The sequence below is a fragment of the Platalea leucorodia genome (genome assembly GCF_965183815.1).
Source record: "Platalea leucorodia genome assembly, chromosome: 8".
Taxonomy (NCBI): domain Eukaryota; kingdom Metazoa; phylum Chordata; class Aves; order Pelecaniformes; family Threskiornithidae; genus Platalea; species Platalea leucorodia.
The window spans coordinates 13,787,122-13,803,183 of NC_138830.1; the positions used below are offsets into that span (position 1 = coordinate 13,787,122).

The window sequence follows — 16,062 nt, forward strand, 5'->3', positions numbered from 1 at the left end:
AACAGATGAGCTATATTGAACAGATGTAAACACAGTAGGAGAAGTGACGGAAGCTTTTTTACAACGTCCTGAGAGATGAGGAGTACAAGAGTTATGAGCGATGTGATGAATTCACGGATTATACCAAGAATGCACAAAGAGATCTGGAGGTGATAGGAATTTCTGCCTGTTATTGCAGGAAACTGGAGAGGCAAGGCCACATCCAGAGCTTTTTTGTTTTTTTGAAAAACTTTTTTCACAGTCATGTCAGAAACATGTATTTGCTGTGGGTCTTTTGGGGTGGAAGAGCTGGAGCTGGTACACCGTGTTGGGGAGGGAAGTTCTGGGGACGTTTGTGGGTCTGATTCCTGGGCTGTACCTCTGCTTCCCTGCTCCTTCAGGGACATGCCGGGAAGGAGAGGGAGGGTGAACCTGCTGCAGAGGCAAAGCTGTGCTCTGCCACTGCTCCTCCCCAGGGAGGCCAACGCTGCCTCAGCCTCCCGGAGGGAGGAGAGATGCCCGGACAGCCCGGGCTGCCCCAGCCTGACTCACCCAGCGCAGAGACGCTCCTCGGGAGGAGGAACTGAGCAAAGACATCATCACTTGGACCAAAATCCTGAATCAAATCCTTCCCAGACTATGGCATGAAGATTATCTCTTGCTGGGAAGATTTATTTCTTGTTTAGCAGAGGAGAAATAGTTTGGGATTGCCTGCTAATGCGAGTGTAATTGCAGATCTCAACCATTGATTTCTCCTGTTCTTTTTCTCCTGTAAGCTGTAGTTGAGGAGACTTCTGGGCCTTTGTCCTAATGGTCTTCAGCTTGTTTGAAGGTGGTGGGAGGTGTTTTGTGACTTGCAACACGTGGGTCACACCAAGCAGCGGCACAGTGGACACTTTGGGATTAAATGTGTATGCCCTGGTCAGGGGTGAATATAGCGGACTGGTCTCATTAGTCCCTCCAGCCCTGTGCTCCTCCTGGGGGTACACAAATAAGGCACATGCATATCCCAAGTACTGCCTTAACTCAGGGTGCATCATCCTTAAATATACATGTATACAAAGAATGTTGCATAAACATTTATGAGCCTTTCTCTTCTTCAGTATCTATGTAAAATAAGGGTTAATTCTTTAACCATGTTCCTGTTCTAGCTACAGTCTACAACAGCTTTTGCGGATCTGTCTCCTGCACAAGAGGACTAGGAAAAGGTCACAGCAAGCCTTAGGTTTGCTGGGTTAATGTTTTGTAACAACCAGTCCAATGCTGCATTGCTTCATTATTCAAATCCTGCTGACAGCCTATCTGATGTTTTGATCAGTTGTTAATATTTAATTGTTAATTCACTGTTTGATTTAATTCTGACTCTGATTTCATGACTGCAGTATTCACTCCTCATTAGCTCATTACCATGACACAATGCAGATCTATTTTAGTTTGGTTGTTTATTCATTAGCAAGAAACCTCTCAGAAAATACACAGGACTTCTTTTTTTCTTTCAAAATCACAACCTGTTCCTAAGACTAAAGACGCTCCAGGTGAGCTCAGATATTAAGGTATTTCCTTAATACCTACCTACATCCCATTCAGTAGCAGCTTGCTAGGAATGTCAATGGACTGACTTTGCCTTCCTGATGGCCATTGACGGTTTACCAAGCCTCTTTGTTCAGTTGAAATTTTCAGCTGAGGCCAAACATTGAATCCTTCAGTACCAGCAGCCTTTTAGGCTTCTTCTAAGGAGTATTTTTGTATGTTTGGGCATCTCAGTCTCATTGCTTCAATTCCCAGGGTATAGGCAGAGTCAGGGACAGCTGAGAGCTGGGACTCCCACGTTTCCTCCCTGCTGTACCTGCCCCGTGGTGTCTCCTTGAACCTGGGGCTCCCCATTGCCCTCTCCACAGCACACAGCTTGGTGCAGTCTGCCAGGGATCTGGCTGTTTGCAAGTTATGGAAAATAGCAAAGTCTTGTAGGTAAGCTCTTTGCTAATTTGATTTCATGTCTTACAGATAGGTATTGATTTCCCATTTTGATATACGCAAGTGAGAGAGAGAATAAAACAATGACATCTGCAATAGCTGTCCTTTTCTGCATGCAATATTTTGTCCTCTCACTACCTCGATCAGCCTTGTTCATAAGGGCTCTTAATAACTCTGGCTGTAATTAGGACTTACTCTTGCTGTGACCTTGTGTACTAGACTATCTCATACTGCATCTGCATGAATATTTCCCAAAATATGGATTTGCCGCCTTTTCACACACATTGTAATGTGATTTTAGTGTGAATTCAGTAGATCTGAACAATTATTTGCAGTAGATAAGAATGTTACTTCAGAATTCTGTTTTCCTTACATATTGTAACATTAGTGAGATGTAATAAATGCAGTTGCCTTTGAGTGTCCTGTTTCTCTAACCCACGTCCAAGTTTCGCCCAGAAAGGTGCTTTGCCAGGTGACCTGCTCTGACTCTTGTGAGGGAAATCACTGCTCTCCTGCAATGACACACAAAAGGCAGCAGCCCAAACAGGACTAGCCCTTGGGAAAGGGGGGTTTGATTTCGGAGGCTGCCCAGACCTTTGCTGGTAGCTACAGACCCCAGACCCCAGTGCACACCTACAGCAACAGCTCTTCGACAGCTGTAGACTTTATCCTCAGTTTAGACACATCTACTTATAGTCATTTTATAAACTTTCCAAGAGAGAAAAGTAAAATTCCACCAGGAAAGCAAGGCTTTCTCTCTCAGCTGAGGCTGGACCCCCACCGTTTGCTCTTCTGCATCTGTTAAATGTTGCAGGCAAGCGATTAATGACCAAAATACTCTGTCCAAGCACTGTTACAAGGGAGCAGAGAACAATTTTCTCCTGGTAGCTCTTGGGTCCCTGCTGTAAGATGCCTTTGAGCAAGAAAGGAAAGAGCCAAAATTGTGCCATCTAGTGACCCAAAGAGAGCGAGCATCTGTCGCCGGCCCCATCCTCTTCCTCCCTGTGCAAAAGCCTTTAGCCCACAATCCAGAGTCTTCAGATGACAATAAAAAACAGATCAATGAGCATTTCTATTATTTTCCCATCTTTCATGTGCAACTCTCCTGGTAGTCCTGACCGATCCCCTGTTGTGACTCAGCTGCCTTTGGTTTTGCTCTGTTTTGCCTGAGAGCCAGTTTATGACTTCATTATTCAGCTCTTGATGCACGGAGGTGAAAGTCCAGCCATGCATCTCACCACGTTCCCTTCGTCTTTTGCTTCCAGATGGTCACCAAGCAATTAGCTCCTCTGCACTGCTCCCATTTCCCCCCTCAAGGCTTACTGACAAGTTCCCCCAGAAATACATCTGCCTTCTAGTGTTTTCTGGGTTTTTCTAGAGCAGTTTGCCATTTCTTCTCAAAGTCAGCAGGAAGTATAAGTCAGAGGATGAGCAGCAGCCAGAGGTTCACAGCAGAACAAGTGCTTTTCCAAAGTGGACCCTATTCCTAAGGTGATGAATTATAAAGAAATGGCTCACCTTTCCTTATAACTCTGGAAACGTCAGCCAAACTGCATTAACTGCCCTCATTAAGGGCTGAGTGCTTACAAAAGCATAAGATACCAGGCAAAATCTCTGCTTTTGTAAGAATGGTAACACAGGTCTGGAGATACCTTGCCCATTCTGCGGAGCACCTGGGAGTAAGGGGGCAGGCTGGGAGAAGCAGCTTTCACAGGACATGGTAGGTCAATGGGGCCATCCCAAATATATTTGTAGAAGGAAGGAACCCATCCTTTTCTCCATTTCAATGATCAGGAAGCCAAGGACCAGGGCAGTGCCCACCGAGCCCCCTCTCAGGGTACTCTCCTTCCTCACCCCAAGCCAGCAGCAAGGTCAGTTTATGCCTCCCCCTCCCCCGCCAAGCAACCCTACACGAACTCTTTTTGCAGATGGGTCCAGCTGGAGCCTAATTTTGTGAGAGCCAGTAGCCTTCTTTACTGTAAGCCACTTGATGCAGTTTTGATGGAATAATTTTATTCCTTTTGTGAATAATTAAAGCACTCCAAACACGAAGCTGAATGCACTTGAATGCGCACCAGCAGCAGAGAAACACAAACCTGTTCCCACGAATGTTTCTGCAAGAGCAGCAGCCTCCTGGTTGTGTTGCTGAAAGCCTCGCTTGCCCTCTGTTGGGTGGCTGGGGAAGGATTTACTGCTTCGGTAATGAGTGCCGCTTACTGGACCTTGTGAAACAGGGACGCAGGGTGATGGAGGCATTGAAACCAGAGCAGTCCTTGCTTGTTAGCCTCTCCAACCATCTGATTAGAAGGTGACATTCAGTGAAATTAAAGGCAGCAATTTCTTTAGAGCCAAGCAATTAATAAGCAGGAGACTGTAATGTTTTATGCAGCTTATAATGCAGACAACCTGTGGAGTTCACTTCCACGAAGGGGTCACTGAAGCAAATGCAGTGTGTAGGTGGGAAGGAAGTGATGGCTTATTTAATGCCCACTAGCAGGCTACGCAAGCTGAAGTGACAAACATAATCAAATCTCATGCTTCAGGGCATAAATTGAAGGGGTTGAGTAGTGGAAGCAGTTATATATATTAAAGGTCTGATCCTGAGAGGTGCTGATTACCTGCAATTCTTACTAAGTTCAGCCAGCGAAAGGACACTCAGGAATTGCTCGACTTCTTCACTGGCTGAGTCTGTACTTGCTAATTTTCCTTATTAATAATCCCTGTAATATTTTAGCCTGCTGGCACAAACATTCATTTTGCTACAGTAACATTTATTTCCTTTCACACAAGAGTCAAACATTAAAGCTGCTTCTAAAATAAGATTTTATGGAGATAATTTGCGGTGGTGCTGGCAGAGAATTTGTCTCTCAAAATATGCTATAATTTTTTATCTAGCGAAGGTACTTGCATAGCATCATTACGAGAATATGTGAGCACTTCATAACCTTTCATGGATTTATCTTCCCAGTTTCCTTCCTGAGCAGGGGAACTGGTGCTAACCCCACTCTACAGGTGGGGATCTGCTCCGCGTGGCAGGCTGTGGGCTTCCATTAATCTTTTGGGGTACCTAAGATGGACCCAGCTGCCCACTTTGACTGTGAGGTCATGGCTCCCTGGGCACGTAATGCACGGCACTAGGTGTGACATTTACCTTCTGGACCAAGAGGCATCTGATTGCAGCCCCCAGCCCTCACCATGGAGAGAGCAGTGGTAGAGAGGTCAGGCAGGCTGAATCCAGCCTTCAGTGACCTGCCCATGACAAACAAAGGAAATCTTTTCTTTCATCTGGAATCCAGCTAAGGGGGAAATTTGGCATCTTTCCTCTGTAATTTGAGAACTAGGCAGGCTAATACCTCCTAGGAATGGCTTAGGTAAAGCTGATCCTGCTTGGGTATAAGGCAGTCTTCTTGAAGTCTCTTCCCGTCCTGTCTGCAGTGGTCACCTCAAAGAAAACAGCATTCTTTATCCTAATAAATTTCTGTAGCTAAGCACCGAATACCTAACCCCATAATTCATGTCTGTGGGGAACTGCCATGTGGGTCCTGGGCCATTCAAACCCTGTAGGTCTGTAATGCTAGGGCAAGAGTAGCTGGGGACAGTCACCATGAAATTAAGAACAGCTTAAATGAGCAAACTCAGTTTTTTTCATGTTCTGTAGCCAGCTCCTGCCACTGCCTACTCCCCCCATAATCCCCATCTCTTGCTTTCCCTCCCTGACCATAAATTTTCTGCCTTTTGCACTAGACAAATCTGATATGCTGCGCTAAATATTTTAAATGTGGCAAACAATCCTTCATCACAGAGTGGCATGATTGCATTACAATGTATTAGAACAACATGACTTTGCCAGAGGGTGTTTTTTGGCTCTGTGCCAAGTGAAGGAGGCAGCCCAAGTTTGAGAAGTAACTATCAAGTCATTTATCAACATTCAGTCCTAAAACACATGGGGTTGCACCAGCTCGAGCAGCCTTAGAGAGATAAATCTGGAAGCTGAGCCAGAAACCCCAAATACACACAGACCTTTGAGGGAGCTTCTCGAAATCCAGAGCCCTATCAAAATGTCAAGCTGAGCTCCTGTGACAGATTCAACACATGCTTTTGGCATTTATTCTGTTGCATTTTGTCTTCCCTTTTAGGTTCAGATGAAATATGTGCTGCTTTTCAGTCTCTCGTCCAGCCTGTGGAAAGTGCTGATTTGATCTCATACTACTGTAGCATAATGGAAGATCTCTGATGAACCAAGTGGAATTGCAGAATGCCAACATGTGGCATCTAGAGCTTGTTTTCCTTCATAATGTCCTCATAGGATGGAGGCAACTCAGTTCCCCCAAGGCCGAACCGTGGGGCAGGAGAAGAGGACATCTCCACAGTCATGCAGGGGCTTGGAGATCTGGAGAACGGGCACTGAGGTGCTTCACTTGCTGGAAAAAAGCAAAGCCATAACCATTCATAGACAGGCGTGAAGAGCAAGCATGGGGGTGGGAGGGGTGAGCCTGGGAGGAGCTGTCAAACCACTTGGAAACAAGAAAGGCATGGATGTAATTGTTGAAGCATGGCATCACAAAGCCTCTCACCACAAACTCCAGATGCAAGAATTGAGAAGAGAGGAATCTGGGTGGGTTTAGGGTGGGTCCTCCCTATGAGGACACTGTTCATGACCACCCAGAAAGCAGGCAATACCTCCTCTGGGAAGGGCTTACTCTAATGACAGAATTAGCTTTATTCTTCTTGGAGGGACTGTTGTCTGGCCCAGACTGCTGATGCTCCTGGCAGTACCCCAGGTCAGTGCTGGGTGCTACACATAGTCATTGTAACCCAGTCCTCAAATGCCTGGGTGCTCCTGTGGGAATGCTGAGGGCACCTACTGTGATGAACAGCACCCACCAAGACAACTTTTTGACAGACCCCAGGGTGTATCAGCCATTTGAGCTGCCTGCTGGGGTGGCTCAAGTAGACCTGTGCGGTCTTGCCTGAGTGAGAAACTCAGGTCACATGTTGGAAAGGGCTGCCTGTCCCCAGGCAGTGCCCATGGCTGAGCATGTTGTGTGCCCCAGCACCAAGGACAAGGTCCCACATATCTCCAGTGTTAGCATGGCCAAGCCCCGACTAGGCACCTTTGGGACACATGGACACAGGGAGGGCGCTGAGTTCAGCTGAAGGTATAGCTGGGGAAAAGAGGACGTGGCTTGCTTAAGCCCTCCAGTCCATGGTCCGAACATCCCCCCAAGATGCCTGAGCTGGGCACCCCTCTGTTCACCAGAAACACAGCACCCGGCTGCAGTCCAGCTCCCACTCAAGCTTGACTGCCTCTTACTGGGCTATGGATGGGCCACGGAGAAGCCCACCGGGGCCAGCGGGACCTTGCAGCAGGTAGGGAGACAACTAACCACAAAAGGCATCCGAGTTGCTGAGCGCAAAGACAGCCAGGGTGCGTCGGCGGGGCAGGCAGCTCTGCCGTTTCAGCCAGCACTGCAGGCAGCAGCAGATCCCGCAGGACAGGAGCAAGGCCAGGAAAAACAATATCAGGAACCTGAGGCAGAGGCAGCAGGGGAGGAACAGTACCATCACCATCTGCGGGCAGCACCGACAGATGGCTGCTTGTCTTCAAATTAACATATTCACTAACATCTTTTGCAAATAGCCGTTAAATGTTGCGGTTTGCCCATCAATGTACTGGACATGATCAAAGTCCCCGGAAACCAATGTCTCAGTGCTGAGTGCTCAGCGCCGAGTGCTGGCTGGAAATTCAAACATTTCTCCCCAAAATCATTCGTCAGTTTTGCCCAGCTCAGTTGTCAGCATACAGCGAGGAGGATATGGATAAATGATTCCCATTAGTCAGTAAAGACAGAACACAGGGACAGCCCAGGAGCAATGCTCTCTAGCTATCAGTCTCTCTTAATGCCTTTCTCTCTATATATCCATCAAACAATATTATTTGCCAGTTTTTCCTTCTAAAACAGATCTGAAACTTACCACACATACCAGCTGCTAAAGTTTTCATCACTCTGCCTGATGCACCTAACAAGGGAAAAATAAAAGGAACTTTCAGTCCAGCGTGAGTGGACTGTACCGGCTCCAACACACATCTACCAACATGAAGATAAGCATCATCAGTAAGTAGAGGATTGAGAAGTTTTCCTACATCAAGTAAACCCTATTAAAAGTTTCTCTATGTAGATGGGAGCAGATGCAGAGGATGTACGAAGCAGCGTGCAACTGGTTTGCCTTTGAACACTGGCACCTACCACCAGCGTTTTTGCTGAAAACCCAAAGGGTTGCCAGTCTCCCTTTCCTCTTTTGGAAGAAAAACTGAATGGTCCTTTCCTGGAAACCCTCATTTGTCTGCCGTGTCAGTGTGCCGGGCAGGAGCACAGCATCCCCAAAAGAGCCCAGGGTGGGAGCAGCCACGGGTGAGAAAACACAGAGCCACACTCACCTCTCTCCAAGCTCACAGTCCGACTCAGAGTCTGCTAACTGAAAACACATGTGTAAATCAGAGAGGGCAGATATGTATCGTCTTTTTATAATTTACCAGTATAATTACTGATCTTAGAGTGCAAAGTCAGAGAGGAAGAGCCGTACTGGTGCTGGCTCCTGCAGGGATGAAAACCAGACCTCTCCCTAGAGACCACAGGGCTGAGCTCTCACCTCTACACATCTCTGGTCTGAGCTAGCCCATATTGAAACCAGTGGATAACCTCACAGAGAGATCAATAAATTCAATAATTTGCAGATGAAAGCTAGGCCAAGGGGAAAGCATTTCTTTTGATGTGAAAGAGAGAAGAATGAGAGCAGGGAGACACAAGCAGGTGTCAGAGACCTGTTTACAGAACTGGGCTTTGCTATTCAGAAATGTCTGCTGAAAATGTTCTGTGACCAAATTCTTGGTCTGTAGCTCATTTTCCAGTAGCTAATTGTGAATGTAGCTGTAATTTGGAGCTGTTTTGACCAGACATGTGCTCTACCCAGCATTTTCCTGTTTTCTGATAGTAGTGGTGCATCATTCTCAGAGTCAGGTTTCAGGTATTGCAAATATGTGAACCTGAAACTTGTTTTTCAGGCATATTTTCTACTCTCCACTCAAGCAAGTTTATTTTTGCAAGCCTTGTTGATTTTAGCCTCAGTTTCAGATTATCTGGGCAAAAAGTAACTGGAGTGGCTCATCAGTATGATTGAATCAAATTCAATACAATTTTTGGTTGACTCGCATTACGTGTGTTATAACGCTTGCCCAAATTTGCTACAAAAAACTTCAGATCAAGTATAGAGTTGCAGTAACACTAGGAAGCAGAATGAGAAAGATGGAAGAATTTAGATTTATTTTTTGGAGAAAACTATTAGAATGTAATTTGTAAATCATTACTTTACTTTGAATTTCCTTCTGCATATATCCACAACATGTAGAGATTTCTGACTTTCTTTGAGTCAAACTGGAAAGCTCTGCTCTGTATTGGAAATTCGTATCAAATTTGTATAATTGAGAGATCTCACATTACATCTCTAATTACCGGGACTTCTTTGTAAGGATTTTGTTCTACAAAGCTTGTGTCACTGTAAACAGCGAGAAATCACCCCACAAATCTCTATAACATGTCTGATCATGTGCACACACTGCCTTTCAGTCCCTAGTTTCACCAGAGGTCTTTAGGTATAATAAGTCTTTCATATAAAACCTTATCTATGAAATTTCATGAGCGGTTGAAACCCAAATGAGGAATAGAGAAAAAGACAGAAGCTTCAACTCTTCCAGACGTGTCCTTTTAAAACTGAGCTAATTTGCCATGTCACACATGCACCCTGGTGCAGAATATTTTAATTTTGTTTTTGCACTTCAAGTCATTATTAGAATAACAGGTCAAAACCAGACAGCCGATTACTGTGATTACGTGTACCCTGAGTATTCTTCATGGCTGAATGACAACCTCTGGACTCGCTTTTATCATCCTTCAATCTACCTCGGCAGAGCTACCTTAGTGTAGTTAAACTGCAGCAAAGTGCATCTGCTCTGAGGCAGTAATCTATCAATGCAGCCAAACACCCACCCGTGCTGCTGAAGACCCATGCTCTTCCATTTCAATAGCCATAGACAGAATAAAGGATTAAGGCAGCCATGTTTTCTCCGCATTAATTGCAATTGTTGCGAACATTAAATCCTCCCCAAATTTGTCAGGTCCTCAAAAAATTCTTCCCAAAAAAATAAAAAGGGCTGGTGACTAAATTCTATAAAAGTTGAAAACTTCCCCACCCCCCCAACCCCAAATCCCTGAACTCAGCCTGGTCCTAGTGAAGGGTTTGGTTACCTGGAAGAAGGTTAAACACAGAACTCCAGTTCCTGTGATCCATGAAGCGAAACACAAAGCTCTGGGTCTCTGCATCACTAGCAGGAGAAACGTGGGAAGAGCTTTGTTTGCAGCAATGTTTTACCCTCTGTAATTTGGAGGTTTTAAAACTTCTCTGCACATTGTGCCTTCAGCCAGAGAACACGTTACCCAATGGCTTCCTACGCTTCAGAAATTACCGCTAGCCAGGGAACGAATTTGGGTTTGCATGGACACACTCAAACAGCTGCTAGAAGTTAAAGGAACACTAGTTTAAGGTCAGCACCTTGCAGTTGTTTCGGTATTTTCATAGCTGTTCACACATTCCTGTTGCTGAAGCTTAGTTCCATATTAACCCACGGCTGTATTTAACAGGACCTGCTACAAATAAAGAATCACTGGAGACCATACTGTGAGGCCATGCTTTCATTACATGTTGCCTTCAGCTACAATTCTGGCATTACAGAAAAAGCAGAGCTACCTCCAACCATCTCCTATGCACTGTGCCTACCACCTCAAACATGCACCAAGGATGAAGGAAACGGTTCCCAGCCTGAGACAACCACCAGCGGCACCTCTACTGCTGTTATGCAGCTGCCAGGTGTTGGCTTGCTAGGAAAATGTATCCAAAAAAACCACACATCCCCAATGGTTCTCATGAGGGGTACAACATTTCATTGCACAATATGAGGACTGATGTGATCCTATGAATACAGTCAGATGACATAGTAAAATAGGGGGGGAAGATGGTTTGCACTGTAGCTCTGATCACTGCAGAACGGACAATCCCGGTTTGTTCGGCAGTCAGTAATAGATTGTCACTGAGGTTTACAGCCTGTGGCTGAAACACACCATTAACTACAGTTCTTCCAGATTTAACACAAAGGGTGTTGCCATGAATATGTTTAGCCGTCACTCCAGAAGTTAAGCATTATGTTGTGATGCCATTACTTTAGTAATGATTGACAAAGCTAAGCTGTTCTTGAGATATACCTCTGTGGCTTTGCTTCAACTAAAAGGTCAAGAAGTCTAACCAACTCTGATATACATACTAACCCCAGGTTTGTTATTTATTGTTAAAGTTTTGCATAAAGCCAGTCCAAACCCTGGTATTCTCAAATGTTTACTTTCAGATCACTGCTAATTAAAGGCAAGCCTCTGAAACAATGCCATCTCTCATCATGTTGCTGAGTGCATGTGCTACCCAATATAAATGGTCTGAACATGTTGGTGTCCTGGTTCAGACCAATCCTTTTCAATTTTGTTCAACAGTAAATTGCCAAACCAATTTCTTAGCTGTTTTCTTAAAAGAAAAAGCTCCTGCAGTATAAAAATGTGCACAGCCTTGCTGGAAACCTTGTGACTCTTACAATTTCAGGCTTCAAAGAGATCATCCATCAGTGAACTGATTTCGGATTTCTTACTCTCACAATTACTTCCCTCTTGCCAGCACCCAGGATACTTCCAATTTAGAGCTACCGAATGGATCATCCCCAGTATTTCAGGGGGCAGGTACCAAAATGAGCTCCTGGTACTGAAAAATAATGCATAGCATCTGTTCTGGGTCTATTTCTAGAAGAAAAAGGGAAGAATTGAATTCTGTCACTGCTCAGCTTCCTGGCCTAAAGGCAAACTTTGAAGTTTTCTGCTGGCTGGTCCCATACAGAGGTTTCAAGTGGTGGTGGCAATTTGTGGAGCCTGTCTCTGTACTCTCGATAACAATGCTGGGAGGAGAGAGAGTTGGCTAAGAAAGGGTCCACAAACAGCCCTGTCTTTTGCTTGAGGGGTGATCCTGATACTGAAAAGAGCTGCTGCTTCAGCAGGAAAACTCTCCCTGTCTGCGATCTGATGAGCAGCTTGAATACATGAATATCATAAAAAGCCCCAGCACTTGCTCTAAGCCAGGCAGGACCTGACACCGAAAACCCAGAGGAGCTCTGCACTGAAACCCATGGCAGACTGCGACCCCTCCAGCCCGCTCCCTGCCTACCATGACATTGCTGCCTTTGGGGTTTTGCAATACCAAGAGACTCAGCTTCTGGGTAGCCTTGTGTCTGAGGGTTATCTCCAGTCTGAGGGATTTTTCTAGGCTTTTTGTCATTCCCCCATGAGGAGACATATACACACATATGTATATACATACATGAAAGGTAACCCCTGCTCTGTCCTTCTCATCCACTGATGAAAAGTGTGGTATCTCTTGCCTCCTCAATCAATTATATCTACCTCATCAGTGGACCTGGGAGGCTGCTCTCTGATAGATGTTAACTCATGGCCATTAGATTAAAAATCTGTTATTTCCTCGTCACCTTATGTCGTTGCTAGGTGACAAATGCATCTCCCAGGCAGTGACAGGGACTACTGCAATATACAGCAATTTATGATTGTCCATTATCTCTTTGCTTAAAGTGCCTGGTCCTTTTGATGGGAGGAAGATGTGCAGTTCTAGGATCATCCAAAGGGTGACTTTTAGAGTTGCTACAGAAACCGCCTCTGCTGGGGGCTGGTTCTTGCTGGGCTTCATGAGAGGGAATGCAAGACTGGGAGACAGGAGGAATTTGGGAGAAGCTGATTTAACTTGTCAAGTCTGATGGGCCTGAGTTTGGATTAAGGGTCTGGATTTCAGGAACTGAGCTTGTTCTTGTGTATATGCGTGCTAGAAGAGATGGTCTTTGCTTGCTTGAATGTAATACAATAATTTTCAGTCATGCTTTTGGTTTGAGTCAAAGTTTCAGGGAACACCCTGGGCACCTTGGATTCTGGTGAGAGTGGGAGGGAATTTACTGGCAAACAGGAGCCCACACAAAGCCCCTGGCAGCTCATAAGCACAGCTAGCAGTTTAAACCTGTTTAAAGCTCTTCCTTAGCTGCCTTCAGAGCATTTGGTGGCTGCTGGGGATGACTTTTGGGAAAGAAATGGCCCTGCTAAGCTCTGACCAGCCTCCTGGTACAGTCCAGAATGGGACCATGAAAGACTTTTCCAGAAAGAAAGTAAGAAGGGAGAGTGGCAGGAAGAGAGGTGGGGCAGACATAGGAGAGGACAGAGAACAGAGAGATGTGCTGTTGAAGGGAGACAAGGAAAGGCAGAGCAGCCCTGCTCTCTACATTAAGGTCGACTGACAAGAGTTAATTAAGCATGTGTTGGCTTTTTTATGTTGCAGTGTTTTCCCATCACCACTGCAATCAATTTTTCCTCCAGCCCAAGTCTGCTGGGAACTCTCCCCTCCCTGCTCAATTTTACCGCTGTGGCTGGCTCAGTCTTTGCTTTTGCAGCTGCATCCTCGGCATCGGGGCTCAGCCAGGCTGCTATCATCCTGGCTGCAATCATCCCTCCCAGACTTTCCTGGGAAGACTCAGGGCAGGTAAACTCAGTTTAGCCCAAGAGAAGAGCAGGGTAAAATGGAGGACTGAGGATTGAGCATTGCCTATCTGCAAGAGAACTAAAGCAGCTTTGGTCTCGTCCTCGTGAAATGAAAGCTGCAAGGAACTGCTTGCTCCCTACAAACACACCGAGATGAATAAATCCAGCACCAGGGAGAGCCATTTAAGTTAATGGCCAGTGCTGGCATGGGAACAAATGGGAGCAAACTGGCCATGAATAAATTGAGGCTGGAAACACAAAGAAGGTTCGCCTCATCCGGAGCAGCGAGGTTGTACAGCAGCTTGTCCGTGGGAGGAGTGTGGGCAAGAAACCAAACAGCTCCCAGGATGGAAGTCATCGAGCTCCCACAGGGGATGTAACTGCTTCAGCTGGACTTGCTGACCCAGGGAGTCCTTTCCTACCCCATGGAACCTACCCCAGTTTGTCCTTAGACCCTCAAACCCATCTGCATGCACAGGAGTCAGCAGAGACAGCCCCCGGCTTGCGTGAGCAAGGAAGGATGAACTCTTTAAGACAAGCCTTGGTAGAGCTGGCACAGCCTGTTGTCTTTCAAAAGGATTATAACTAGTTGCTGCTCACTGATGAATACAGCCCTTTGTGAGCCTGTGTGAGGGACGTGCTGCACAGAGGGAAGGAAAGACTCTGGGCACTGATTTAAATGAGTGCAAACAAGGATGACATTGTTCTGCTTCATCCTCCCCAGGAACAAGGCTTTGCAGGTCACCCTTGGATCTGAGGCAACTGCAGCTACCTCCGCTGTTTCGGATGGTCCAGAGAGCCCTTTTGTTTGTCTTGGTGTATCGGTAGGGAAAATCCAGTGGCAAATGGGGTCAGTGAAGCCTTTTGCCTGGCAGAAAGCTAAAGGAAATGGAATCTCCTTTTAGGTTAGTTATTTGTAAAAGGGATTTCTCCTATATGTGCATACCTATCCCAGACTGAGAACTACAGAAAACTGTCTTCAGCACATAGGTGTACATGGAGTCCTTAAATCACACATTCATGGGAAGTCAAAACTTTAAAACTATGCAAAGTTCACTGAATTGTTGTGAGAGATTGCTGTGAATTGTCCAAACGCTCCTGTTCCAACCCTACAATGAACACCTGACATAGATTCTGCAATAACTACAATATTGAGCCTACATGAAAGGATTTAGGCAGGAGCTTTCTTGCTCTGGAATTCACAGGGGGAAGCAACTTTGAGAAGTGCACCTTTCCAGGAAGCACCTTCTGCATGCCTACGACTCTGGAACTGGCTCCGCTCTCACCTTTAAAAACAGAAAACAGCGTGCAGTGTTTTACAGAGACCTGTGTTGTGGTGGGGCAATGGGAAGCCGAAAGAATTTAGAAAAGTGTGTTTTGTTTTGTTTTTTCCCCTCTAAGGTGAGTTTTGTTTTGAAAACTTAAGTTGGACTCTAAAAAAAAAGTGCCAAAATAACAGGATTTAGGCTAAGTCTAGCAGTAGTTTGGTTTCACAGGAGAATTCAGAGCTCAGAATTACATTTTAAGATCTACTGCACCTGAGGAATAAATGGTAGTTTGGCTTCTCTTATTTCTGGCTTGGACATTAGGACTTCAGATAATTCCTAGCTGTCACTGACTTGCCACATATCCATGAACTTCTGTGTATTACAGCCCACCTGGAAAAAGGATGTAAGAGACCTTTCATCTCGCAAGCTCTCTAGATAGGCACTGTACCTCCCACAGAGCATGTCAGAAATCAAAGGGCTGGATAACCCTCGAGACTTGAGGAACAGAAAAGTAGAATTAAGGATAAAGCTGATAAAATTAAAAGCAGCTTGAAAAAAGAGAAAGATGAAATATATCAGAAATACAGTCAAAGTAATCAGCAGCACAAATTTTCCCCTTTGGTTTTTTTTAATGGGAAATTGAAGCTGATTATGGCTACTTGAATCCTGAAGCCTGCTGCTGTTTCTTTGTGCTCAAACAGGTCCTCTTACTTTTAATCAGTTAAAATTGTATGTGTATTTTAATCATTAGAAATTATATTTGGGGTTTAATTCTTTTTCGTAATTTCTCTTTTTTTTTCATTACTCTGTTGCCAGGAGCTAAGAAATTACGGTTAAAAAATTAAATGTCTTTTGTATTTTAATCCCTGTAATTTACTTAGCTGCTGGGTGTAAAAAGACAAAAGGAGAATAAATTGCTTGAAAGGAGATAGAGGCTTCATTTTCCCCTGCCTTTGAGTTACTGATATCACATTGGACACCACATGGGAGGTTTTGGCTGAGAAATTAGCATGAGAATATCTGGCACATCCTGAAACACATTTTTGAGTCAATTTTCCAGGCAGAACCACTTAGCAATGAATGCTGAAATACATCACACTGCTGGTCATTATCAGCTGGCACATGTGCTACTTAGCCAAGAAATCCCCCAGTCTGGGGGT

The 16,062-nt window shown here is 45.2% G+C and overlaps 1 protein-coding gene across 1 annotated transcript; it reads right to left on the reverse strand.

The window, feature by feature from the left end:
• Positions 1 to 6,225: 6,225 nt before the first annotated feature.
• TMEM207 (transmembrane protein 207) lies at positions 6,226 to 10,331 on the reverse strand (the record flags this gene model as incomplete). The annotated part of the gene is made up of 5 exons (XM_082319568.1): positions 6,226 to 6,374; positions 7,341 to 7,483; positions 7,930 to 7,974; positions 8,393 to 8,430; positions 10,257 to 10,331. 5 exons carry the CDS (start codon positions 10,329 to 10,331, stop codon positions 6,226 to 6,228), a joined length of 450 nt encoding a protein of 149 aa, XP_082175694.1.
• Positions 10,332 to 16,062: the final 5,731 nt, after the last annotated feature.